This window comes from Ursus maritimus, unplaced genomic scaffold (genome assembly GCF_017311325.1).
Source record: "Ursus maritimus isolate PB19 unplaced genomic scaffold, ASM1731132v1 scaffold_3, whole genome shotgun sequence".
Lineage (NCBI taxonomy): Eukaryota > Metazoa > Chordata > Mammalia > Carnivora > Ursidae > Ursus > Ursus maritimus.
The window spans coordinates 85,342,022-85,368,376 of NW_024425563.1; the positions used below are offsets into that span (position 1 = coordinate 85,342,022).

At 41.0% G+C, this 26,355-nt stretch overlaps 1 protein-coding gene across 9 annotated transcripts in view; it reads right to left on the minus strand.

Moving 5' to 3' along the window:
• Nucleotides 1–26,355, minus strand: part of SRPK2 (SRSF protein kinase 2) — a 229,370-nt gene that overhangs the window by 114,031 nt on the left and 88,984 nt on the right. The window contains exon 1 of one of the 9 annotated variants that reach the window (XM_008703565.2): nucleotides 24,124–24,402. The exons of 6 other annotated variants lie outside the window; for them this stretch is intronic. In XM_008703565.2, coding sequence (XP_008701787.1) covers nucleotides 24,124–24,161 — 38 coding nt within the window. In that variant the 5' untranslated portion in view covers nucleotides 24,162–24,402. Of the gene's footprint in view, nucleotides 1–23,537; nucleotides 23,653–24,123; nucleotides 24,403–26,355 lie in introns of those variants that run through there. 2 more of the 9 variants (XM_008703566.2, XM_040644354.1) reach the window with 2 other exon arrangements.

The following is a 26,355-nucleotide window of genomic DNA, read 5'->3' on the forward strand; positions in this document are numbered from 1 at the left end:
AACTGACGCTGGACAATCTGGCAGAAGGGCTCTGGTTACTCAAGAGGGCTTTTGATCTCGTTCACGACCTGGACCCTTCTGTGATACAGGCACTGAAACTAAAGTCAACAGTGCAAGGATTTGGTACCATACAGAAATGTTTTCAGAGACGTGAAACAGCCAAAGAAGTCGAACATTACGAGGTATTCCCAGATGCTTACGCCCAGCGTGCCCGCCTCTCCGGCCTCGCCTTCCATCACCTCCACCTCTGCCACTCCGGGACAGCAAGCCCAACCCCGCCCCTTCTGCTACTTCCCCCGCGGCCTGTGCGACCCGAAGACGGCAACGATGACGGCTTTAGGATGATCTGCTTCCACCTAGCGAACAGTGCAGGCAATCAACTCATCTGTGGTGTACGTGAATGTCTTCGTGTGGAAATCTAAACTGCAGGACACGCACTGTGTGAGATGTTTCTGGGTCGTCATCACCGCCTACATATTCACCCTAAAGAACATGGCGCGTCGAAGACCCACATGGAAGTGGGTAGCCTATCCTTACGCGGGCATGAGGTGAGTGATAGCTCATATAAAATACGGTGAACTTTCTATTTTATAACTCTGCTTTTAAAGATGTACACTGCTGCACAGTATGCCTCTCATATCCACGGGAACTGCTCATCATCCTATCATCAAAGGTAACGGATTCTTCTTCATGTAACAATGTTTCTAATACTGGATGGCACAAAAATTTTACGACTCATTCATTAGTGTATAAGCCAGGCTGCCATGAAGCAATTGTATCGATTACAGGAGGCTATATAAAACCACCTCATTGCTGCTGCTTCATTATCAACGCACAAATCATTATACCTGTAAATAAATATAAACTACTTTTTCACATTATGTTTTCATTTTTTCTAAAGATTTATTTATTTGAGAGAGAAAGCATGTGCAAGAGCACACATGCGAGTGGGGAGGGGCAGAGGGTGAGGGAGAGAGAATCCTCAAGAAGACTTCCCGCTGAGCACAGAGCCTGACACAGGGCTCATTCCCACGACCCCAAGATCACGACCTGAGCCCAAATCAAGAGTCAGATGCTTAACCACCTAAGCCACCCAGGCGCCCCTATGTCTTCATTTCTGATGTCTGGTATTAGTAATATGTGTAACAGCTATAGTGATTTTTACCGTGTAAGACCATATTATTGCAGGTACTGACGGACAATTCATGGTATCAACAGACAACATAAAATTATGCTACTGACAAATAAAGTACGGTACTATAAATGTACTTTCCCTGCCTTATGGTTTTTATAACATTCTCCTTTCTCTAGTTTATTGTAAGAATACAGTATTATAATACATGTTTCAGGATTTCTTTTTCTTTAGTGCCCCCTGTTCCTGGTCACGCCGCTTCGAAGAATGAAGAGGTAAACCAGACAAAGTGGCAGGCGGCAAGGCAAAGTTTACTGAGCGATAGTATAAAGCTCCCGAAGGGAGGGGACCCAAGAGGGTTGCCGTTGGAGTTCCTAAGTCTAGGAGTTTTTATGAGATTGTTGGTGGACTATTTTAATCTGATTAACCCTCCATGCACGTGTCACCCCATCAGGTTTTTGTCCACACTCATCCACCTATCAGGTAGTTGGGGGAAAGGGTGGAGGGCTCCTTCCAGGGTGGAATAGAATAACAGGATGGGGTCTTTTTCCTTTTAAGGGTAGTTTCCTCTTAGGACAGGGACCCCTTGCCCCGCCTTTCTTCCAACTCTCCTCCATTACACGTAACGTACAAAATGTGTGCCACATCAGTATCAGTAAGGGATCCAGTCAACTACAGGCGATTAGTGGTTCTGTTTTTGGTAGTCGAAAATTGTAGCAGATTTTTTACTGTTGGGAGGTCAGCATCCCTAACTTCCACATTGTTCAAGAGTCAACTGTACTTCAATCATTCCAATAAGCTGTATTTCTTAGTTAAAATAGATGAAGTCAGGGAGCGCCTGGGTGGCTCAGCCAGTTAAGTGTCTGCCTTTGGCTCGGGTCATGATGCCAAGGTCCTGGGATCAAGCCCAGCATCAGGCTCCCTGCTGCTTCTCCTTCCTCTGTGGCTTTCTCACTCTCTCAAATAAACAAATAAAATCTTAAAAAAAAAAAAAAAAGACAAAGTCAGTTTATATTGCTGGGAATGCAAAAGCCTGATTGATAAGCTTCACCATTACACAGTCTCTATTTTATTTTTGTTTAACATAAACAATTTTTGAAACTTCTTTAGTTCTTTTGTTTTGGTTTTATAGAAGAAAGTTGGAAAGTAGAGCACATACACTGAAGAATGTAACATCATTTATAATCCCATCTAGAGAGACACAACCACAATCATTCTGGAACACCTTTCCAAGCTTTCTGCCCAAATGGACATTTTGACCCCAGAGAAGAAAGTGTGGACACAGTAACCACACTGGAGATCTATGAAGACATTAAGCCAGGGTGACCACACAATTCATCATTCCAATACACTTTTAAGAGTAAAAGGGCTTCTTTCTTTCCCTTCCCTATTAATAAGCCAAGAAAACATACTTAAATTGGGGCTATCCTTGGCAAACCCAAGTGTACAGCTGCCCTACATATGTGAATAGCTCAACCTGCTGATTAGAAACCTCTACTTTAGAAAGAGTACCATTCATCAGAAGAGGCTATAAATTATAAATCATTCTTCCCTAGCATGATTTATTTTTATCAACTAACAAAAAGGGAAACAAGAAGATAATAAACCTTTCTATGTCCTCACAAATCCAAAATTTTAAAGAAAACCATCTCAGAAAACTACAATATAATTAGCATCAGAAAATGCAAAATATAGCTATCACTCCTTCCTTAAGTCAGAAAAAATGCTGATCCAATTTGTCTTTGCACAGGAAGTCATTCAATAAAAAACATACAGAGAACAAAGGACTTTTTCCTGAATTATCAAGGCACCACTGAAGCAGTACGTCCAGTTCTTCACACCCAAAACAGTGTATCTTTTCGGGTTTTCTTCCCCCTTTAAGTAGGTCAGAGCCCTTAAGAAGGCTGGAGGGGAAACAGCCTGAACATAAAATACATTGTTTCTAACAGACTCCTAGAAGCTGACGAGAAGTGATGGGAAGAGAGAAAAAAATAAAACATCATTTACAGAGTAACTCAACAGAAGCAGGTAGAAGAACAGTCCTCTACAAGACAAAGCAACAGAAAGACCATTCAAGGATGGGAAAATCAGAGTACAGATTCAAAAACAGTGACACATGGTTGATGAGAGGCACAGAGCCAGAGGCCGCTGGGCCCACTTTTTTTCTCCCCCTTTTCAATGTGATCTTGCTCAGCAGCAGCTCTCGCTTCTAGCTTTCTGCCCCAGCCAGCACCGCTCCTTACCTACTGGCTGGTATTCTTTCCCCTCGTCCCCCAGGTTCTTTTCTGAAGAGGAGTCCTGCTCATTGTCCCCACCTCCACTGATCATACTTTACCTACAGGAGAGCAAGTTCAGTCTCCGAATCAAATACTTTGGGCTCAGCCTAAAAGGTCAAAAGTAAATTTTTTAATAATCTTATCCTTTTAGATAGTGACAGTGAAATAATAATTTTATCTGGAAGCAATATAGAATGCACACACTTTAAAACATTTCTTTAAACTGAGTCCCAAGAATACAGAAAAGGTATAAAAATCGTGTGAAGCACTACGTATGCCTGGTTTGTACAGTTCTCTATGTAGAAATCCTAGACAGAAATTACAAACAGGCAGGGATGAAGACAGGGAGGGAAGAAGGAAACAAGTTTTTTAACGTTAAAAGCCTAAACACAGATTGTAATTTCAGAAAAGTACAGGATGAACTAACAGCTGACCTTTGAACCTCACTTGCCTCTAAAAATGGAAAGATTGCAGGAGAATGAGAAAGAGTACTGCTCTGAAACAACATTTTTTAAAATACATTTTTTCATATGTTGCACTTTAAACATGCTCTTGATTCACTGGAGGGCTTTACTTAGCACAAATGAAAATATTTACCTGGTATTTACCCAAATACTTATTTATCAGTATTTTTAACCAGACATGTATTTCTTGAATATTGGCCTGTTTAAGATGCTTAATTAAAGTAACCTTTGGCAGTACAATTCCAGTTCACAGTCTGCAATGCTTTTTTTTTTAATTTTATTATTTATTTCTGAGAGCGAGTGAGTGAGAACACAAGCAGGGGGAGGGGCAGAGGGAGAAGCAGGCTCCCCGCTGAGCAGGGAGTCTGATGCGGGGCTCCATCCCAGGACCCTGGGATCATGACCTGAGCCCAAGGCAGACGCTTAACCGAATGAGCCACTCAGGCGTCCCTACAATGCTTTTATTATCATTTTGTTTGTTTGCTGTTTAAAGAATGATTAAGAACCAGTTCACCAAGTTGAAGGAAAGAATTTAAAGGCAAAAAGATACAAGAACTGGAAGTGAAAGCACTGAAATGGCGTCAGAATAGAAAATGTTTAAAAAGAGATCGTATGGTAAGGAAAGGATGTAAACTTCATTTGGTAATTTTGCTAATAAAGAACTCTAATTCTGATACCAAAATTAGATGGTAACAAACTGAGGTACAGAACAGGACTGTCGGGCTAAATTTAGACACTCCTTCTCTGTGGCCTCTACCAGCTCCCAGATCATTTACTGAATGGTTAAATTCATGATTTCCCGACTGGTACGCATTATTATATTTGCTTTATACACATACAGGAACTGGGGCCCAGAGAAAGTTACCTACTTGCCCAAGGTAAACAAAGCAATTCAGTGACCGGCCTGATTCCAAAGCACGTGATCATAAAACAAGACCACCCATCACCTCTTGAGCATCCACTTTATAAACATTATCTCCTTGGGCATTATCACCTTTATTTTAAAGAACAAGAACACTGGGGCGCCTGGGTGGCTGTCGGTTAAGCTCTTGGCTTCGGCTCACGTCCTGATCTCGGGGTCGGGGGACTAAGCTCCACATCAGGCTCCAAGCTCAGCGCAGAGTCTGCTTGTCTCTCTCACTTCCCCTCCCCTTCTCCCTCTGTCTCATAAATAAATAAACAAACAAGAAGAAAACCTAAGACTTAAGTTAGGCAGCTTGCCCAAATTTAGTTTCTGATCCATGGCTCCAAAGCCCATACACTCTTTCCAATGTATCATGCTGCTTTCAGTACTAATATTCTATAAATCCATCACCACAAGATGATCCCCCCCCCCTTGTGGGAAACTGTGATTCCTGCAAGATGGAGATCAAGTCAGATTTGATCTTTTGTTGTCAAAGCTTCTCCTCTTCCTCCCTTCCCACGCCCCCATCAGTCAATTCTCTAGGCTTTACATTATTATCAGTCACTCCCCCTACCGCCCTTCTCAAACATTAACTGGAAAAGCTTAGACATTAGAAAGAAATTTTCCCCCAAGAAAAGGTTATCAAGGCAGGGCCACTGTCAACAGTCTGCCATAGTATGAATAACCTTACTCCAAGTCCAAGGACCAAATCATATATTGATGTATTTTTAAAATAAAAAATTCAGTATTTCCCACTGTCATTTCTATCTTGTGCCTTTATCACCTGATTTACAACAGGCGACATTTCTAGGTCTGCCACCTCATCTATAAAATGAGCAACATCATCTCAAATGACCCTTCCAATTTAGAGCTCTAAGTTATCTCAAAAAATCCCCTCTTCCTTTGTGAGGAAGTGGCTGAAAATGTATAGGGGCTGGAGGGCAGGGGGATGGAGGTTGTAGATAAAACCCCACAGTAAGTAAAGCAAAATCACTATTATTAGGTTCTACTGTATACACAAGGACCCACTCACAGGCACACACACAAAGTCCAATCTGAAACAAGCAACAAAAACAATCCAGAGCTGTGCTCTGCCAACCCAAAATGAATCATCTATTTTTAGCTCACATCCACTCAAGACAGGGCCTAGACTGGTCTGCAGCAGCCAAATGAGCAGCCAATGGGGCTCACCAATGCACCTGAAGGCAAGCTGGATCTCTAATCCTTAAGAGTAACCTTCGCTTGACTACAGCTATAACCCGAATATAAGAACAGAAAGCTCTGAAGACATAAAGCTTGCCAAGGAAGTAGCATTTCAAATATTTAAGTCTACTTCCCCACTTTATTCTGGTAGAAGGTGTGGCCAAAGTTCAAAAAGCCCGGACATCTTTACATTCTAATCTCAATTTTCCAAGTCTGTGTGAGTCACTTTACAGTTGAGGAACCTGAGAAGGAGCAAAGGTGACCAAGGTTAAAATTAAGATCCTAAAGTCACTTGCAAACAACCTTAAATAGTAAATGGTGAATTTAGGGCTGAGAATTTTAAAAAACTCTGAATTTGGGGAAAGGTGCAAAATTTTAAATTTCAGTTATCAAGATTATAATTATCTATAAATTAGAGCATATTGATAAACAGTTGCAGTTCAGACAATCACTTAAAGTTTAAGGCATCAACAAAATGTTCTCACTCCAATCCAGGGAGCTGTGCCTAGTGTTCTTGCTGCTGGCATGAGACTCAAGGGAAAGAGCACAAGAGCAACAGGTAGCGTAAGCTCGAGTCCCGAGCCTGCCGTTAATTCACTGGTATGCCTCCAACGCTCGTGGCTCACAGGTAATTCAAACATCAGGTAGGTACCTTCCAGAAGAAAAGAGTACTACCAGAAAGAAGCTGCTGGAGATCCCACCGAAAACAATGCGAGGGTTTCCAAGCACAGGAAGGTTGGGTAAAACAGCTACAGAAACGAACGTTTAACGAAGCTTTGCAGAAGAGAGTAAAATAAGGGAATACTGCCCAATATAGTCTAATTAAAAAGACAAAAATAATCTTTTCTCAGAGAAAACTTCCTTACTAATTGGGAAAGAAATTTAAAAACCTTTATTCAAATAAACGTTTGTGACTTACTATACGGGCTAGAAGACGTGTTAGGTACCAGAACACAGAGATGGATAAAACGCTCTCTCTACAGTCTAGGGAGGTGATGGGCAGCTTCTCAGGCAGGTGTATCAATAGCTTTCTGGGAGACACAGAGAGAAGGGCACTCTGCGGGGGTGCTGGAGCGGCAGCTCACAGTGCCAAATGTCTCAGCACAGCCACGATCCATGCGGCGGGAAGAGCATCCGCGGACGCAGCAAGGATGGCAAGACCAAGACGGCAGGGCGGCAGGAACTGCAGGTGGGGAGCACGAGACGGTGAAGAGACCTTCTTAAGCTAGACGAAAAAGTCTCTTTTAGGAATGTGATCCTCGACGTGGCACAATGGGCTAAGGGGACAGGCCGGCGGCAGCCAGGAAGGAGCAGCCCTGGAGGCCAGAGGTGTGGAGCGGCTGAATAAAAGCAGGGCACCAAGGTCACAGGGGAGCAGACAGTTTGGAAAGAATGTCCACAAGGGGATTAACAGCACCCAGTGACCAACCGGATGTGGACAGTGAGGAAAAATTAGGAGATAAGGCAATGCTGAGGATTTTGAATCTATAGAAAGTTATAAATACTCCCTTATTTAAATTAAAATGAGCAGTGTGACAAAATTTTAGAGACAGAAGGAGCATTCCTGGTCACAGTGGGCCCATAATTTGAGCTTGACAGTTAAGAAGTAACATGAACAAGAAACCTGGCAGAGAGGACAGTGGCTCCAGCAGCTGCTACAAAGGAAAGCTTAAAAGTTACATACACAGTTGAACTTTGAACAACGCATGGTTAGGGGCGCCAATTCCTGTACAGTAACTTTGGACTCCCCCAAACTTAACTACCAATAGCCTACTGATGACAGGAGCCCTTACTGATAACCTAAACGATTAACACACGTTTTGTATATTACATACTGTATTCTTACAACAAGGTCAGGCAGAGAAAAGAAAATGTTAATTACAGGGAAGAAAAAATACACTTATTGTACTTTTTAAAAAAATCAGTGGGCCCACACAGTTCAAACTCCTTCAAGGGTCAACTGTCCACATCAGCAAAAACCCTCAGTATTTGCTGGGCTGAGATAAGGGAACTTCTTTCCATCCTTGTATAGACCTTATAAAATTTCCTGTTGCCTTCTTCTTTCTTTCAAAGATATTTATAACGTTCACTTAAACCCACAGAGGCAGGGAAAATTTTAGCATTAACATTTAAACACACAGGGTAATTTTTGTCCTTGACTCCAGAGTCCCTAAGGGCAGCCATACACCAAAAGGATGATTTATTCCCTCTCCTCCCCTTACAACTACATTTTACAAGACAGAAAAGTGAGACACAGATTGGCCATATAACCTATCAGCAGAGTCAAGAAGGATTCAACAAGATAAAGACTTTGGTTTATGGTATGGTTTCAAAAGACACTTAGGTAGTGATGTAAAGTAGGCAGGTGGATATATATGTCTACAGCTCAGAATGGAGAGCTAAGATATAAATTTGGGAGTCACCAGCACACAGATGGAACTCAACACCATGGAAACAGATGAGATCATCTTCAGAGAGAATGCAGACAAAGAGAGGAAAAGACCTAGGACAGAGACCCCGAGGAAGGGCCAACATTTGGTTAAGGAGAATCCAAAGAAATTGAGAAGGATGACTTATAGTTCATCTTCTACCCCAACTTCTTTACTAACCAAAAATAGAAACCTTTTGTATTAAGCACATCTATGTATTTCAGCACCAGATATTTTGAATGCTTAAGACAACTACAAATTTCACCACTTTCAGTAAGTGGCTAGTTAGTGACAGTAATCTTTCATTTGCCTCGAACTGTCAGGAGTTAAATCTGCTGATGAGTGACATTTCCAGATAAAGGAAGCTTTTCGCTTTACACATACAGCTCATAGCTCAAATGCCTTCAAGAATCAGGTAGGTGAGGGCGCCTGGCTGGCTCAATCGGTAGAGCATCCGACTCTTGATCTTGGGGTTCTAAGTTTGAGCCCCATGTTGGGTGTAGAGATTAATTAAAAATAAAATCTTTAAACCAAATAAATAAATAAAACCTTTAAAAAAAATGACTGAATGAATGAATGAATCAGGCAGGTGAGTGTGAAGCACTAAGATACACGATGGTCAATGTTGGGTCCTGGTCCTACGGGCATGGGCTGCAGCCTCCCCCGTGGGCATTCAAATTCAGTGTAGAGAAAAATGGAGGGTCCTGGTACTCACAGTACCATGTGAACTGGGAATCAAAACCATGTCTCCGGGGGCTCACAGCTACAGCGCAAGGCTGCACGTTAACAAAAGTCTTTCTTCCCGCCATTAACCATTTTTCCCTACAGATGAAGTACAAATCCATTCAACGTTGTAAAAAGGAGGCACTTTTTAAACTCATCAGCTCTGTGGCTTTGGCTGTTGTCACCAACCCATCCACAAATCAGAGATCACACTGCTGTGAGGACTAACAACAGCCTGCCTGGAACAGGTTCCAGACCAGGTGACGGAGGGACGGACAAGGAGCTTTCTGAACTGTATCACTGACCACCAGAGCATAATCGTGCCTGCGTGGCTACTAAGAACCATCGAAGTTCCAGCCACACAAATTAAAAAAAGAAAAGAAAAAAGGAGCTACACCTTTTATGGGGTTCTCATTTTATTGTTTGAAGTTTTTAACCATTAACTGAACAAGATATAATACGACAGGATAACGGCACCTAACAAAATGTATCAAACAGTAGCTAAAACGAAGTTTGATTCTCGGTATCAGAACGGACTGTACTGATGACCTTTCTTACCTTCTCCTGAAAAGCCTACCACTACTTAGAAGCCGCAGCTTCTGTGACTCCAGGTCAGAGTCACTGGTCCTCTTGCCTACGAAATTGTATAATTCTCTTCAGATAGAATAGATCTGGGGTTAAAAAGCCCTGTCAGGCCAGGATGGGCAATACAAGGGACGAAGACAGAAGTGTGACTTCTGTCCACTTGTGCCAGTTACCTTTGCTTTGTTCGACGGCCACGGCTGGCAACCCGGGTCTCTCTGCCTAGTGGTGCTCATACACTGACGCTGCTGGAGGAAGACCTGAGGGGGCACGTTCTTAATAAACGCATGCAACCTGACTCGGGACACCTTGTACGTGGAAACCCTCGAAATCCTTGTTGTTCGGTGTGCCCTGAGGTGCAGAGGGTGGGGCTGTGCCTCACGGCTGTGCACAACTCCGACCACCACCCAGAGCCTGACATCGTCAAATCACAAAGACACTGGTTTTCTTACCTATAAGTGAGAAAACAGTCATCTACACTATACATCTAGAGAACTACTTAAAGAATTAAACTAATAGTGAACAGGAGAATACACTATAAAACAAAAGCACTGGAGTTATTTCTTCTATTCTCTGGCCAGAGCAGAACTAAAAGAATGGTCCTAGTAGAATTTAAAATCACCATTCCTGGTTTTCTTAAAGAAAAAGGAAACTGTCAAACCAATTTCTTTGTACAATGTTCCAAGACTCTAAATTTCTTAACTTTAAGTACTGAAAGTTATTGGTTACAAGAAACTAGGGGCGCCTGGGTAGCTCAGTCAGTTAAGCGTCCGACTCTTGGTTTCAGCTCGGTTATGATCTCGAGGTTGTGAGATCGAGCCCCGCGTCAGGCTCTGCACTCAGCAGGGAGTCTGAGTCAGATTCTTCCCCCCCCCCACTCACTTGCTCTCTCTTGCTCTCTCTCAAAAATTTTTCAAAATTAAAAAATATATCTTTAAAAAAAAAAAAAGGAATCCAAAGTGGAAGCTTACATGAATCACTTCACCGTTTAGGGCATCAGTCTTCCTCATGCAAAAAACAAGCATGGAGGATACATGGGATCTCCAAGCTCTTTCCTTGCTGTGATGTTTTTTCATTCTATTCATCTATGCATGCCTGGTCAAAAGAACTAGTGAAATGCTGTTGGTTAGTTAATAAAAATGAATCATTATAACTGAGTTGCATCATTCATAAATGAACTTTTACATTCCACCATCTCAACTGTATTAAAGTTGGAGGGGAAATAACAATTTTAGGGGCGCCTGGCTGGCTCAGTAGGTAAAACACGTGACTCTTGATCCCCGGGTCATGAGTTCAAGCCCTACGTTGGGCGTGGTAACTACTTTAAAAAAAAAGAAAATGACAACTCTGGTAATGTGGTGATTCCTCCCAACATTCCTTTCAGTAAGGGTACGAGGTGGAATGACAGGCAATAAGATGTGTAAATCTTTGATTTCTTCACATGAGCTCTTGTCCACATGCCTCTCGAAGCTTGACCATGTCGCTGAGAAACATGTTATTCTAGTGTTCAAAAATACGTCATTTTGTACCACATGCCCTCACATGCAACAAACGATAAAAGGAATGCTGATGTGTTGCACCAGTGGATGAAAGGCTGGCTGTGCTGGACTTACAGGGGACACGACGTCAGTCACCACACAGTAATTTCACATCCAGAGACATACAGGATTTACCTCATGCATATGTAAGGTGTGGTGCCACTGAACTCTTGGTGGAAATTCTGAAGTTCAGAACCACAAAAAGTATCAAATCATACGAGGTAACTAAACAGAGCCTCATCTTCAGAAAAAGTTAACTTCAGTACATCTACTTTAAAACCTTAAATTAAAAGAAATTTCTTGGAAAATGCTTAATTTGCATTTATCTAAAGTATCACTACAAACAGATCTATCATAATATCCAGTCCCAAGAATCAGAAGGCCTTCAATGTTCTCCATAAAATGTTTGATTGCACTAAACTACCAGAAGGGTGAACCACAGATAAGCAGTTCCATTTTTGTCACCAGCTGTTAAATATTTTATAGCACCTCTGAGAGAAGCAGGGGTAATAACTGTATTTTTCTCCCAGAGCCAGTTGGACTGCCAAGCCGGGCCTGAGCTAGGCGCTGAGAACATGGTGGCCCCGTGGGCAGCAAGAGCAGCGGAAGGTGCTCAGGAGCAAGGGCGTGGAGGGACAGAGCGAGGAGTAGCTCAGCCGGCCCAAACACTGTTTCTGGATTTGTTTACTTCGAGATAAATACTTGTATCTACGCCGAAACAGAAGCATACAAAGATACCACCACAGCAATAAATCCATCATTGATACACTCTCTTGCTTCAACTACAAAAGCTCAGGGAAACAAGAGACAAATTATTAACCACAAAAATCCTGTAATCATGACTAACCACATACAACACAGAAAAAAATACTTAAGGTTTGACAGGCCAACCACCTGTCCTTAGGACATCCTCATCCATATAAACAAATAAGAAACCAATCTCTTTTTAAAATCTTGGAGAGAAGCACACTTCACAGCCTCTCTTGGTAATCCATTTCAGTGTTTAATACTCAGCAGCATCAAGGAATTCATCCACCTTCTATCATTTAAATGGTAAATACTGCCACGTTTTCACCCCTTTCCAGAGCAAATGAATAACATTTTGCCACCAATCCCACAACACACCTTGCAACCTTTGATTCTATTCTAGAGGGGAAAATGTATTTCTTAAGACTTTCTTAAAAAACCTGAGACCTGACTTTATGCTCACAGGAGCATGTGTAAGTTCTACACCCAGGTGCAACATTCCCCTTGCTAAACCCTGTCAATGGCTCTTGGTAAACTTCATTAAAATCCAAAAGCCTAGGGCGCCTGGGTGGCCCAGTCAGTTGAGCATCCAACTCGGGTTTGGCTCAGGTCATGATCTGGTCATTAGATGGAGTCCCGCGCGTCAGGCTCCAAGCTGGACATGGAGCCTGCTTGAGATGCTCTCTCTCCCTCTCCCTCTTTCCCTCCCCCTGCTCACATGCTCTCCCTAAATAAATACAATCTTTTACAAATTAAAATTAAAAATAAGATAAAATCCAAAATCCTTACCACTGCACAGAAGGATCCTTGCTGCCAGGCCACAATCTCTCTCTCACCTGTGTCCCACCCTTTCCTCCACCTCTTTCCCAGCCTTACAGAATTATCCAGAATTCCCAGATGGTACCACAATGTTTCATTTCACTCTGACCTCTCACATGCCATCTCCCCAGCCTGCAAGGCTAACCTGAGGATTGTGACTTCACACTTCAGCCTCCCACTCTACAAAAGCACACGCACTGCTGGCTCCTCCCCCCAAAACCCTCAAATTCTAGCAGGAAAAATGCAGTTTGCCAAAAAAAGAGCTTGACTAAACAGGTGATTAATTTTTACAATAAAGTCAGTGCATATTTACTGAACACCCACAAGGCCCCAGTCCACAACCCTCACAAGGAGGGTTGGAGAATCTTAATTTCTACACATCTTTAAAAATATTTTAAAAAAGGAAAACCTATCATTGGTGTTAACTGTTTTGTCATCTGTATGGGGTGAGAAGCTACTATCATATAACTTCTTAAAATTCCTTACAAAACTAAGGCTCATTAACAAAGGCACTAAGCATACCTTGAGTGTTTTACGAATGCGACCGAATACAAGAGTGTACTGCGTCTTACAGTTGGCTGAAGCTGATGACGTGCACTTCGCTCGCACGTGTGCACACCCAGAGGAGCACTGAAGGCGTCACAGTACAGCTGGCTTTACTAGAGAGAAGAGCTAAGGAGAAGGTCAGCAACGGCGAGCACACAGTTCGCCACCAGCTGTACGACGCTCAGAAAGAAACGGCTGAGACTCCCAAGTAAGAGTGGAGGCAAGAAGGTCCTTGCTGCACTGCCAGTGCGAGCGCGACACTGCACCTCTGGGGAACAATGGGACACTCCTGCCCAAGGCCCTGACATGCCGGCTTCGCAGGTGACTCCGTCTCTAAGACCACCGAGACTCAATAAACAGAATTATGGCATACCCCTCCGTACCACAGACTCAGTCCTACGCAGCCGTTAAAAATGGGACCACAAAGAAATGACGCTACAGAAGATTACTTAGTAACATAAGAAAGACTGCATGTGATAAATACAAAAAGCCAATTCCAAAGTAATTTGTCGGTATGATACTGGGTTTTCTTTTTGATGATGGCGATTTTGTTAAAGTATGTCTGCTTGATTTTTATAGGTCTACTTACACTAAAACAAAATATTACTCTTAAAAAATTAATAAAGGTGACTGACCTTTAGTGATAAAAGCATCGTGCTTTTTGTGTCCTTTTTATCTGAATTTCCTAAAATGAATAAACTTATCTTCTGAGATATGTGTAAGAGATATTAAGGGGCACCTGGGTGGCTCAGTCAGTGAAGCATCTGCCTTCGGCTCAGGTCATGATCCCAGGGTCCTGGGATCGAGCCCCGCATCAGGCTCCCCGCTCAGTAGGTTGTTTGCCTCTCCCTCTCCCTCTGCCCCTCCCCCCGCTTGTGTACGTGTGCTCTCTCTCTCTCAAATAAATAAAATCTAAAAAAGATTATATTAAATAATATTAATCATAATTAAGTTAAAGGAAAGGTTTAGTTCTCCTGTAGGAACTAGTATATTTTCTCCCTACAGATAGTAAGAGCAACATTACTTTTCTTCTTTAGTCCAGCTGTCAGGAGACTTAACGCCAAATCTGCCAGTCACCATTAGCAGGTGCAAAGCAAATGCCCCATATGGGCGTGCTTCTGACTATCCACCATCACAACCTTCTACCCTGACCTGCACTTCCTCTGGTTCTTTCCCTATTGCATTGTAGATATTCTTCTAACTAGCCTCAAAATCTTTTTTGTGGGAGGAGTGTGGGTGAAAGGGGAAAAGAAAGATGGAAGAAGAAGGGAAAGGGGAAGGGAGAGAAAGGATGAGGAGACAGCCGCACAAACAGGGTACTGCTCTACCTCTGTAATTTCCAGGTTAACTTACTGCAGTCTAACTTTTACCACAGGGGGCATTTGAGTAAGTGTAGAATGAATGAGCATAAACCTTCCCAGTGTGAGAAATGCACGTCTTTCAGGGGCCCTTCCTACTTCAAACAACCGAATTCTTCTGGAGGTTTGATACCTTAGTATGCAGTTATTAGAGCAGTGATCACCAGTGCTTTTGCGTATTTGAACCGTCAGAAAAACACAGAGACACACTTCTTAGTATAACAATACCTGGACTTGTACGCCTCCAATCTACAGATAATGCGTATAGTACTCACAGGATTTGAAAATCCTTTACGATAAACCCGCACATGTCTGTGGCTCACTGGCTAAAATCAATGTGCTACAGCACAGAAGAAAAACGTCTACCATGAGCTGAATTTAGACCGCAGATACTCTTTTAAGGCCGGTGTGAGTTCTTGTTTTGTTTTTTTAATTTGCGCCATCATTTAAAATGAGAGATCTGGGGCACCTGGCTGGCTCAGTCAGTGGAGTGAGCAACTCTTGATCTCAGGTTTGGAGGTCGGAGCCCCACACTGGGTGTAGAGATTACTTAAAAAATAAAACCTTTTAAAAAATAAATAAAAATAAGAGATCTGACATAAAAAAACAAATTCTCAACTTCTCCTAAAAATCACAAAAGCCAGCAAAACCTGGCTTGTATTCCAACATGTCGGTAGCCGGCAAGAGCAGGGCAGCAGCCTCCTCTTCGTTTACTTATCTTGGTGGGATACGGGGTCTTTATAAACACTTGATGTGAAAAACACACGTCATTATAAAAACTGCATTACACACCTACTAGCAAAAGGCCAGACGTGTAACCATACCAAGCACTGCCGGATTACACAGTGCGTCTTTGCAGACCACATATTTGTGTGTATAGACTCATTTATACATACATGCGCGCGCACACACCCTTATGCTATAGACTCGGGTTTATAGACGCTGGAACATCTTTAAATACTTTCTTGCCACCCATTTTTCACCTTTCTTACTTTATTTTTTTACAATGTCTTTTAATAACATTTTTGCATTATTAAATCGGTTTAATCTCTACATCATACCCTTACACTACAAACCATAATGAATTTAATACACATTACAAATCATTTCATTTATTTCCAAAACCTTTGCTAGCATAAAGGTGCAGAGTAAGTCACAAAGACCCACTTTGTGTTTTATTTTTGCCTTTGTAGAACAGGAAAGGATGTTGAGTTCTCTATGCTCCTTCTCCCCAGTTTTCACTTTTTTTTTTTTTTTTTAATTGAAGCATAGCAGCAGCCACCTCTTTAGATGGGACTGTGGTCTCTAGTGTTCTAGAGTCTGCACCTGGCCCTCATCACTCATTCACAATTGCCTTTGGTAGGCAAATGTCTGTAACCCCTTCACCGTACCTCTAATCTTAATGTACGTTCACACAAAATGCAACTATTGGTTATCTGTAATCTTTTCAAAAAAAGTGCCAAGAGCTTCCCACTGGCATAGTCCATGATACGGTGCTCAGCTCTACATGCCCAAAAAACCGACCACGTTGCATCAGGGGTAAGCCACCCACCAAGGCCTCTTCTATAAAGATCCTATGCTTTTGTGCTGCCTTTGCTGCTCCCTGATTTCCAAATCACTGACTGGCGAGTACACAGCAGCTGCTGATAAATGCTGGATGGATGGATGACAAATGTAATCTACACTAAACTTAGTCTTTAATTTCCTCCAGCCACTGGCTGGAAGAATTCTGCTCCAAAGGGAATCTGCACTATGACTGCTAGAGCTAGAGTTATTTCTTATTGTTGTCATTGTTATTTTTATACTAGCTGTTCACATTTGTGCAAAACTTCCCTGATCTGCCATTTGGGGGGAGGGGAGGAGGGCAGTTCCCAAAGAGAAGAGGATGTGCTGCTGTGGGTACACGAAGGGATTACAGGTGATACTTGGGACTTGGTGTTGAATTACAATGAATCACATACTGAGAGAGTTACTCTTTTCCCAACTTCTTTCAGGCTATCTGAGTATATCAAAGAGCATGTCTCACTTTGGTGCTAACACAGATTTAACCTCTTTTCTGACATTTGCCAATTTAATTTCCCTGGTAAACAGAGGGAGCATATGGCCAGGCCTAAAGCCTTTATCAGACAACAGAATAGAGACAGGATTTAATAGCAATTGTTCTTTCAGGTTCTGGTAGGAACACAAAGATTTCTTTTTAAAGAAAATTAACTTTAAAAAAGCATTATAAAAATTTATGTTATGTATATTTTATCACAACTAAAAACAAGCAAAAAACATGTTATTAAGTAAATAACAGTACAGGATGGAGTACAAGCAAGACAAACAGCACCAAGGTGATATACAAAACGCTGACGTTTGGGAAATAAATGGCTATCGTTTGATGTTATCAGTTTGGCAAAGAGATGGAAAGTGTTCAGATTTACTTTAATTTCCATTTTACATTATAATAAATGTAAAAAACATATCTAATAACAAATTGCATTTTTATGGTGATAGAAAAACCTAAGATTTATAACTGGGATACTCTGAGTTAAATTAGCTTATCACTATAATTGACTATAACATGAGAATATATATATATAACTATTTATGACTATATATGGCTATACTTTATTACTCTAAGCCAATACCATAAAAATTATTCCCTATACCAAAAGTCTTCCCAAAAAGTTCCTAAATTGTAAGCTGCAAATGATCTAAAGTAAAAATATTCTGCAAAGAAAACACTTCTATATTTAAGTTCTTCAACTGGGGCTAACACTAAGCAAACCAGTAAGTAGACCCAATGTCATTGATACTCCCCTCTGTCAAACAACAGCTGTGACAAATGCTACAAAGGAAAGGTACACGTCCTGTAAGGGCTTATAATAGGTGTAATTTGACCTAGGCAGGGTTTCCTTAAGATGGGAGGGATCTGAGCAGCAGAAGAGCAAACCAAGAGGGACATGACTGAAGTCAAAGGAGTCTGAGGTGGGGCTGGAGAATGTGGGCACTCACTGGCCCAGATACGGAGCTCTCCTTTTCTACCAAGAACAGTGGGAAAAGAGCTGAAGGTTATTTAAGTGGAGTGACCTGCCTGAGCAGACCGGTGTTCTGAAAGGTTATGCTGGCTGGCAGCCCTCCAAAGAGGCATCGGGAAACAGAATCAAAGTTTAAATTGGTAACAAACACAATAATCTAGAAATTACTGCATCTAGACCACATAAATAATGACCAACAGGAAGAAAGCTCAGAAAATTGTCCAGGTTTTTTTAAACAGAAATTAAAAGACAAAAGTACACTTTTATTTAGGTGTAGGATACAGAAATTTTAGAGACTATGATATAAAATGTAACACTATACAAATTTAACATTATAAAAAGGTAATACAAAATCTAAACATTTCAAAAAATGTCCTCATTTCTTGGTCAGACCCAAGGTGGCCTACCTACCTCAAGGTAAGTTTTAGGAGGACCAGAGGTCCATGAAGGGGTTCTCAAGGGTCGGATGCTGAGTACCAAGAATGGAGGCCCTGATTACTTCCCCGGTTCTCACCCGGGGCTTTTATGTTTTATATGACAGGCTTCTAGTAAGGTTTAAATGAAGAAGTAATTTTGCTATTGAAACCAAGTCTGAAAACTAATGTTAACACCTCCAGGGCCCAGTTAGAAGAGCAGAATCAGTCAGTGGGAGAGCAGCACCTCAGATGACTACACCTTATGATTCCCATTTGGTCTAAACTTCTGATTTCCTTCATGAAAGCTGGTACTCAAAAAGTCCCTTATCTACATCTAATTCTCCTCAAAAAGGCTCAAACTACTGGTCACACTGGCACACCTACCAGAATTCTGACAGAGAAAGAAAAGGGGAAGGGAACAGAAATGGGAAGACAGAGAAAAAGGCTATAGACAGTACCAACCTCACCAGGACCTGGAGCAGAGCTAGTGCGAGTGTAGACTGGCACACTCACTCTGGAAAACCGGCAACGTACGCTAATGCTTAGCAATTGCGCTCCTAGGTGCACACACAACAGAAATGCCTGCAGAGGTCCATTCCCCAAAAGATACGTATTCAAATGCTCACACAGCAGCTTTCCTAACAAGCTGCAAACATCCCACATGCTCATCAACAGTAGAATGGGTCAATAAAGTGGGGCACATTCGTATGGTGATTTCTGCACAGCAACGAGACCGAGCCAATTCCCGCTACACACAAAACACAAGAGCAACGCACAGGTAACGCGGGGAGCAGACAGACCAAAACCATGTACAGAGGGCTTCTATTTACAGATGATGTTCAACAGATATAAATGAAAGGTCCTACGTGGAAATAACTTCATTTTTACCTTAATACTAAGACCCAAATGAATCCCAGTCTTAACATATTAAGAGCCAACAACGTTTATTAAGTCGACCTAGCAGAAAATCTTAGTGACATCTGGCTTGGCAAAAATTTCTTAGATACAACAAGTAAAACATAAACTACAAAAGAAAGAAAACCCAATAATTGGATTTCATAATGATCTATGATCTGTGCACTTTCCCATATATATCTTCAATAAACATATTACTGAAAGTTAAATGAAAACAGAAGAAAGCGCAAGGACTGAGTGCAGGGAGACCACACAACCCGCCACTATCATCTCTCCTCAGCACTCGGGAACGTACGCCTGACTGCGGCAGGGGTGAGAGTGAGAAGTGGAGAAGCAGTCACCACTACCTACCTGCACTGCCTTGTGAGCTGGAGTGGGGAGAGGGGAACACAACGAAGATAGAATTCTGTTTTAAGATCTTTTTTTAAAGTGATCTCTACACCCAATGTGGGGCTCAAACTTAAAACGAGATCAAGAGTCGCAAGCTCTACCAACTGAGCCAGCCGGGCCCCCCCGGAAGAGGGAATTTTTTTAATAAAATCTGGCTATCCTTCCATGACTGCTCTTAGTTCCCCATAGAAACATGGAGGAAAATACATCCGACCTAAGAGCAAATAAAAGAGACCTTGGTCCTGGATCTTTTCCCACCGAATATCCTTTACTTCTCTCTCCCACCCTGATTTTTAAAATTTTTCCCCCTTCCATTCCCCTTATTCTTCCAAGATTCTCTTGCTGCTTTCTGCAACCACGCGTCATTATCATATGCCCTTTTTCTTTCAGTTAAGAGGCTCCAAACTAATAAAAGGAATTAAAATACACACACAAAAATAGCACAGGCTCTTTATGTGTTTCAAACGTCCTTCTCATGCTGGGGTAGGGACAACAATCGCTGTCACTTCTCACCAATCCTCTTCATACAGCATTAGCAGAACACAGGCCACAGCGTAAATATTTTTATGATACTTTCTCCTTCTTCCTTTCTTCTCCTGAAAAAGGTAGCTAGCAATGTATAAATTCAATCAAGTGCTAGCTATGTGGGACGCTAATGATCTAAGCTAGTACTTAGTATCTACTACAGCATAAAAACCCCTCTTAACCCGCCAAAATGTCAAACACACACACACACACACAAAATGATCTTTCTGGTATCTGGTCCCTGAGAAAACACAAACCTAGTAGGCACTGCTATTTACTTAACTTCTGACTGACTGTGAACTTTACTAATTACAACAACATTTACATTTCACAAGAGCAGACATGGGCCAAGCTCCGTGTGAATGCAGGTTCCCAGCTCCTTAGGACCTTCCCCTCACAAAGTCCTCAGCCCTCCCAGGAATCCGCAGGTAACGACTGGGAATCCCCACTCTGAGCACGTTGGGCTCAGCTCTTCTTCACTGATTAAGAATTGTCCAATTTTGTTCGTGAGTTCACTGAAGAAGTAGCAATACAGTTTGACAAAAATTTTAATAAAGTTCCTTCTGCTCACTGAGGATCTTTAGGGATGATGTGTCAGAGTCCTCCCTCTCCACAGCCAACCCTTGCAGGCAGGCGCACACTCCCTCGCTCTCCCCCCTTCCTTGCTGCCCCTCCCCGACTCCCTGCCTCCTCCCCTCCCCTCCTCACTTAGAACTTGTATTTGGGAACTGTTTAATAAATGATTATTACCTTTTTGCTAGCTATTATCATGATTATTACTCCTTTTCCTCCTCTTCCCCACCCACTCCACCCCATAAATTTCCGAATCCCAGAAGTGTTATTGCTAAGAAAAGTCAAGAAGAAACAAAACCTTGAAAACCTAGTTTTTATATCAAAGAAATGCTCACAGCTTTTTTTCCCATGAAATGGGGGTAGGTAAAAAAGTAAACCTGTGACTAGTCCTCTCACTACCATATTTAAGATGAATACATTCATTCATTCAACAGGCAGCAATTAAAAAGCAGATACTCATAGTGAGATTTGCTCCTAAAATCTGCAGAAGGGGGCCCCCTTGCAACTGATATGTGTTCCTCTTAACTGGCAATAACATACAAATCAAGTATCATGTGTTGTTGCTGTTTTTTTTTTAATTCATTCAATAATGTTCTCTGTCCTTAATTTAAAAATTGAGTAAGTTAACATTTTCCCCTTTCTCCAAAGTATAAAACCAAAAAATAAAACTATAACTTTCTGTCACCCTGTTGGATTTTGTCCTATGAGTCAGCCATTCTGAACAGTACTCCATGCCTCCCCTACAGAATAACATTCAATGGACTGCCGCTATTCTGTTAAAGGTAAAAATATCATCTTAAATTTCAAGGTGTTGCTGAGATCTGTTAAGAAAACATATTTTCTAATTTAAGCTCCAAAACAACCTTCAAAATTCCATATATTGCTTCAAATCAGATTTATTTCTGAACGAAGGATCCTAAGTCTACAAAAATAAATTAGGTTTATTTTTTGGTTTGTTTCTCCCATTTTACAAAACTGTCTGCACAAGAATTCAACACTAGCTGTCACTCAGGGCTAGAAATTCCCAAGAAGCAGGTTAAAAATATGAGATGGAAGAATTATGAGGAATATCACATCACTGTTCATATTTATTATATTTTGCACTTAGAAATGTTGCTTCTCCACTGGATGGCCTGAAATACCAAAAAATCATTCTGCACTGCAGAGAGAGAACAAAATCAATTGTAGAAAAAGGTAAGTTTTGGTTTCTTGCAAACAAATAGCTTCTCTCTTCTTTTAAAGACAGGATTTATTATTTTTACCAAAAAAGGGGGGGAGGGGGAACTACCGACCATACGTAAATTCCAAATAGCTTTAAGATTTAAGGCCATGACTCAAACAGCTAAATGAAAGAAAAAAAAAATCTAAGACTTTCAAAATTTCAGTAACTGGTGAACGAGGAATTGAAGGATGTGATGTAATGTTACATGATACTACAAGCTATTACATTCATGGGCAGGATACAGCATTACTAGGCCATGAATTTTTTTTTTTATTTCATATTCTTGTTTCTCAAGTTTTTTCAAATACATTAAAAAGACAGAAGATTTGACTACTCATTATTGTATGCCTTTAAAAAAGAGGAGAAAAAAGGAGTAACTTCTGTTTTTAATATATATACATTAATGAAACAACTTCTGTGTTTGCACAGTGCTGGCTGACCCATAAACTACATTTATCACCCATGAAGTCAGCCTATCACAAGGGCCATATATATGTCTAAGCACCCCCAAAAGAAAGACAAAGCAAGCAAGCTCTGGTAAAACTGTGTATAAAGCTGTCACAAGCATACTGGTTGATTTCTAAACTTTAAAACCATGACCACATGCAACCTCCCTTTCCATCAAATTTAACAACAAGAGCTTAGGTAAAAAGACTTAAAAAATAATAAATAAATAACATTAATAATAAGATAAATAAATGTAATCACCAAAATATTTTAGAATCTTTCCTTAGAAGAATGTATTTTAATCACAGAAACCTCACCCATTCCTAACTTGTTTCTCGCTGATATTCACCCATTCTGTCCAACCTTCAATTTATCAATAGAGAATTCATGCTGCTCAAAAGAGCTAACATAATTATTGCCGCCATCCCACTGAGAATGCCCTTCCTGGTAACAAAACTCCAACATTACAGTTGGCACCCGGACGGCTCACTATTTACACCACCACCCTCTCCCCTTCCCATCACCACCATTTTACTGGCAGAACACTCACAAGGCTCAAGATTGTTTTTCATCTCAGCAGACAGAGTGTGCAAAATCGGATGGCTAGCCACAAACCAGGAGTTAGAAACTACATAAAAATAAACACAAATGTGAATAAATTTTTCTGTTTTCGGTTTCGAAAGAAAGCAGTTAACGTCTTATTTGTAATGCTCTAAATTACAGCCAGGAGCCTTTCACCTAATTACACTAATAAATCGATTTAATGTCATCATTTTGCCATCAGATCACGTCCTCCATATACTAGTGTACTTGAATTAAATCCATTTTACCACGGAAGGTTCTTCGCCTCATTCCCCCCCCCCCAGTGCTTTTTCTCTATCATTTCACAACTACTAAATCACGTCTCCATAATATTTTCTTAAATATTAAATCTGTGAACAAAAAGGATAACCTGAAAACTAACCACAGGCGAGACACATCAATAGACCTTCAACATAAAATACCAGGATAAAGTATAAACTATTAGGTAACCAGGAGAAAGGTAAGCATCAACTGTATGCCCAAGAACCTCAATTTAAAACAGTAGGTAGTATACACAGTTTTGGCAAACAGAAGTGAACACAACATTTACATATCAAAATGGGCAACTATATAGCCTCATTTCTGGCTTGAGATAAAAATACCCTAATTCCATTTATTAAGTAAAATAGCCATTTTAAGGAAATACCTCCTTACAGGTATAATCACTTGATTGACAGATAAAATAATTGCTTTAAAAACACTTCTGAGTCATTTTGTCCTTACCTGCAGGCACGAACCATTACTGCATGCAGTGACTGTTCCATTCCCTAGCACAGACTTGAAGGAGCATCATATCTCTCTTTCAGAATGTGACTAATCTGTGGGTTTGCAATTCCTAAGCGATTTACAAATGGCACTCCCTTTCCACATAAGAAAATATTTATGACAACCAAAAGCCAAGTATTTTTAACCTAGATCTTACAAATATTGTTGGTAATTTTGTAGCAACAACCTCAAAATACAGGAAGAAAATCTAATACTAGTATTTCCTGAAAGAAAGCAAGATTTTTGTTTTGCAGCTAAGTAAATTATTTTTTAAAGCCTTCGACAGCTGCCACACGTGAACCAGCGCTGGGCTGTGCTATGCTGTACATGCTGCAGCTGGTCAGGCTTCACTGTTTTTTACAAAATCAATTACCCTTTGTAAAAGCAGAACAGCCTGCCCAAATACACATCCTCAATACGGCACAGTGACCAGCATGCAGTACAATACATCATACGGCAAACTTGACAAGAAAAAAAATACGTCCTGGTTGGTTTCTTAGCAATGCTACACCATTAATTGTTCATGCAAGAGATGTAGCTGTACCTTTCTGAAGAGGACGACTTCTCAGAGTTAACTGACATCAGCAGCTCAATCTTCTGCTTGATTTCTGGAAAAATCAGAAAATATTCACAACCAAGATTGCCTGCCCTTGCCTTCAAGCTTTGTATCAACAGATTTTTCGTCCCTGATCCCTTTTGTTCAAAAAGAGGCCACAAGATTCGCAGTACTTCTGTTAGGACTGGGATTCGATGGTGCTATAAAGGGAAAAGCTCCAGAGGCACCAGGCCTTGCTAAACTATGCACATGACTGTTTATGAAAGCAGGAAGTACCATTTCTTTCAAGCAGAGGGGTGTTTTCTTTTTTAAGGTAGAACTAGCACGGCTCTACCAGAAGATTTCAAATGCAGCAAACTAAAACACAAACAAGAAATGCTCACCACTGCATCTGATACCCTAGATCATCTGAGAAGCCTGGGCAATAAAGGTATGAGCTGTAAGGAACAGATGTGCAACCCTTGGCTACTTGCATTTCACCGGCCCTAAAAAATATGGCTCAGTGAATCATTTTTGTCACTTAAGAATGAAATATTAAACCAGAACTCCAATTTATAGATTGAATTTTTTTAACCTTTATTATAATTTCTTGGTTGTCTTTAATTGAAGAATCTGTGTAATATCTAGTCCCTAACTCCTTCAGAAAAAGACTTCTATTTTACACCTTAATTCTCCCCTCCTCCTTCGCAGTACAGCACAAGTGAACAGCAACACCCAGTTACCGAGCAGATAATATACTTGTCCTTTTAGGAAAGGACTGACAATGCCATCTGCAACAGAAATGGAAGCGCCAATTCAGTTTAATTAAAAGAGAACTGCTGATACTGATTTGGAAAAAAAAAAAAATAACAAACTAAAAGGGAAGGAGAGGTAAAAATAAGAGGGAGAGGAAAAAGAAAAAAAAGAAAAAAGAAAAAACCCTAGCACAGTTTCTTTAAAAATATTAATGACTAACCTAAAAGCACATAATTTTATGTGAATAAAACTGACATGGTCCCATTACCCAGGCTATTTCACATGCAAAGCTGTTTTCCTATTCATAAACGTGCTTCCCTATGCATAATAAAAAGTTCACATACCAAAAATAAAACACTTGGCCACTGAAATACCACTATAGGGAGTCTCAGGATTTCAAAGTAGACCTCAACAGTTTTGGGGTTTTTTTTAAGGGGCAAAACAAATCTTAATTTTTAAGAATCTCGATTACAAAAATCAAAGGAATATGAAAAGATGGGAAAGGGAAAGAAATTAGTTGCCTAAAATACAATGGACCTGTTCAGAAATAGCCTTTCAATGTTGTTAAAATAAGGGATTTTCTAAATTGTTTAAGCTTCCGACTTCATGCAACGGGCACTATATAAAACTGGCATGAACATGTGATGAGAGCGCAGAACCCGCCACACGCTGTGGCCGAACTCCCTAACCACTGGGGAGAGCACAGCGCATGGTGGTTAGACGGAGATGATGATAATGAAACTTACCTTGAGGATTCCTGGTGGATTGACAGAGTCTGGCACCAGGTGCCACAGTGAATGCTCAGTAATGCCCCTCCCGCCGGTTTCAAAAGAGCAACATTTGAGAGCTCAGCCTCGGCCATGGGTTTGAAGGCAGGATCCTCTAACATCTTTAAGAGCCACATGACCTTGGGGAAATTACTTAGACTTTCTAAAAGCCTCTATCTCCTCTCCTATAAAATGGGGATAATAACGGCCTGTAAAGGGCTGTTGTGAGGATTTAATGAAATACAGTATTCCATGACAGTCATGCAGATGTAGGCTCGTGCCTGACATGTAGTCAGCCCTCTGTGTCCGCTGCTCGGGAGTGCCTAGCAAAGGACAGTAATCCTCAACAAATATTTGTTGAATGAGTTAATGAGGTACACCAGGTCTGCCTTATCTTAAGCAGCTTCTCCACAGTTCTGATCCACCTTCCCCTCTTACTATCAACCTCAACATAGACCTTTTTATCACTATAGTTTGATTACATATCGAAGTTTAACTTTAATCTGTATCTCAGCCTCCCCATCTAGAGAGTTATTCTCAGTTTATCAACCAGCCAAGTCAGAAATGAGGTTACACTTGAATCCTTCTTCATTGTGGTAATTGATCATTTCAAAAAGACAAAAAATTCGCACTTCAGTGTACAGATTATCTGTACAGGTAAACTGAAAGACCCCAAGTTTAGGGGCGCCTGGGTGGCTCAGTCAGTTAAGCGTCTGAC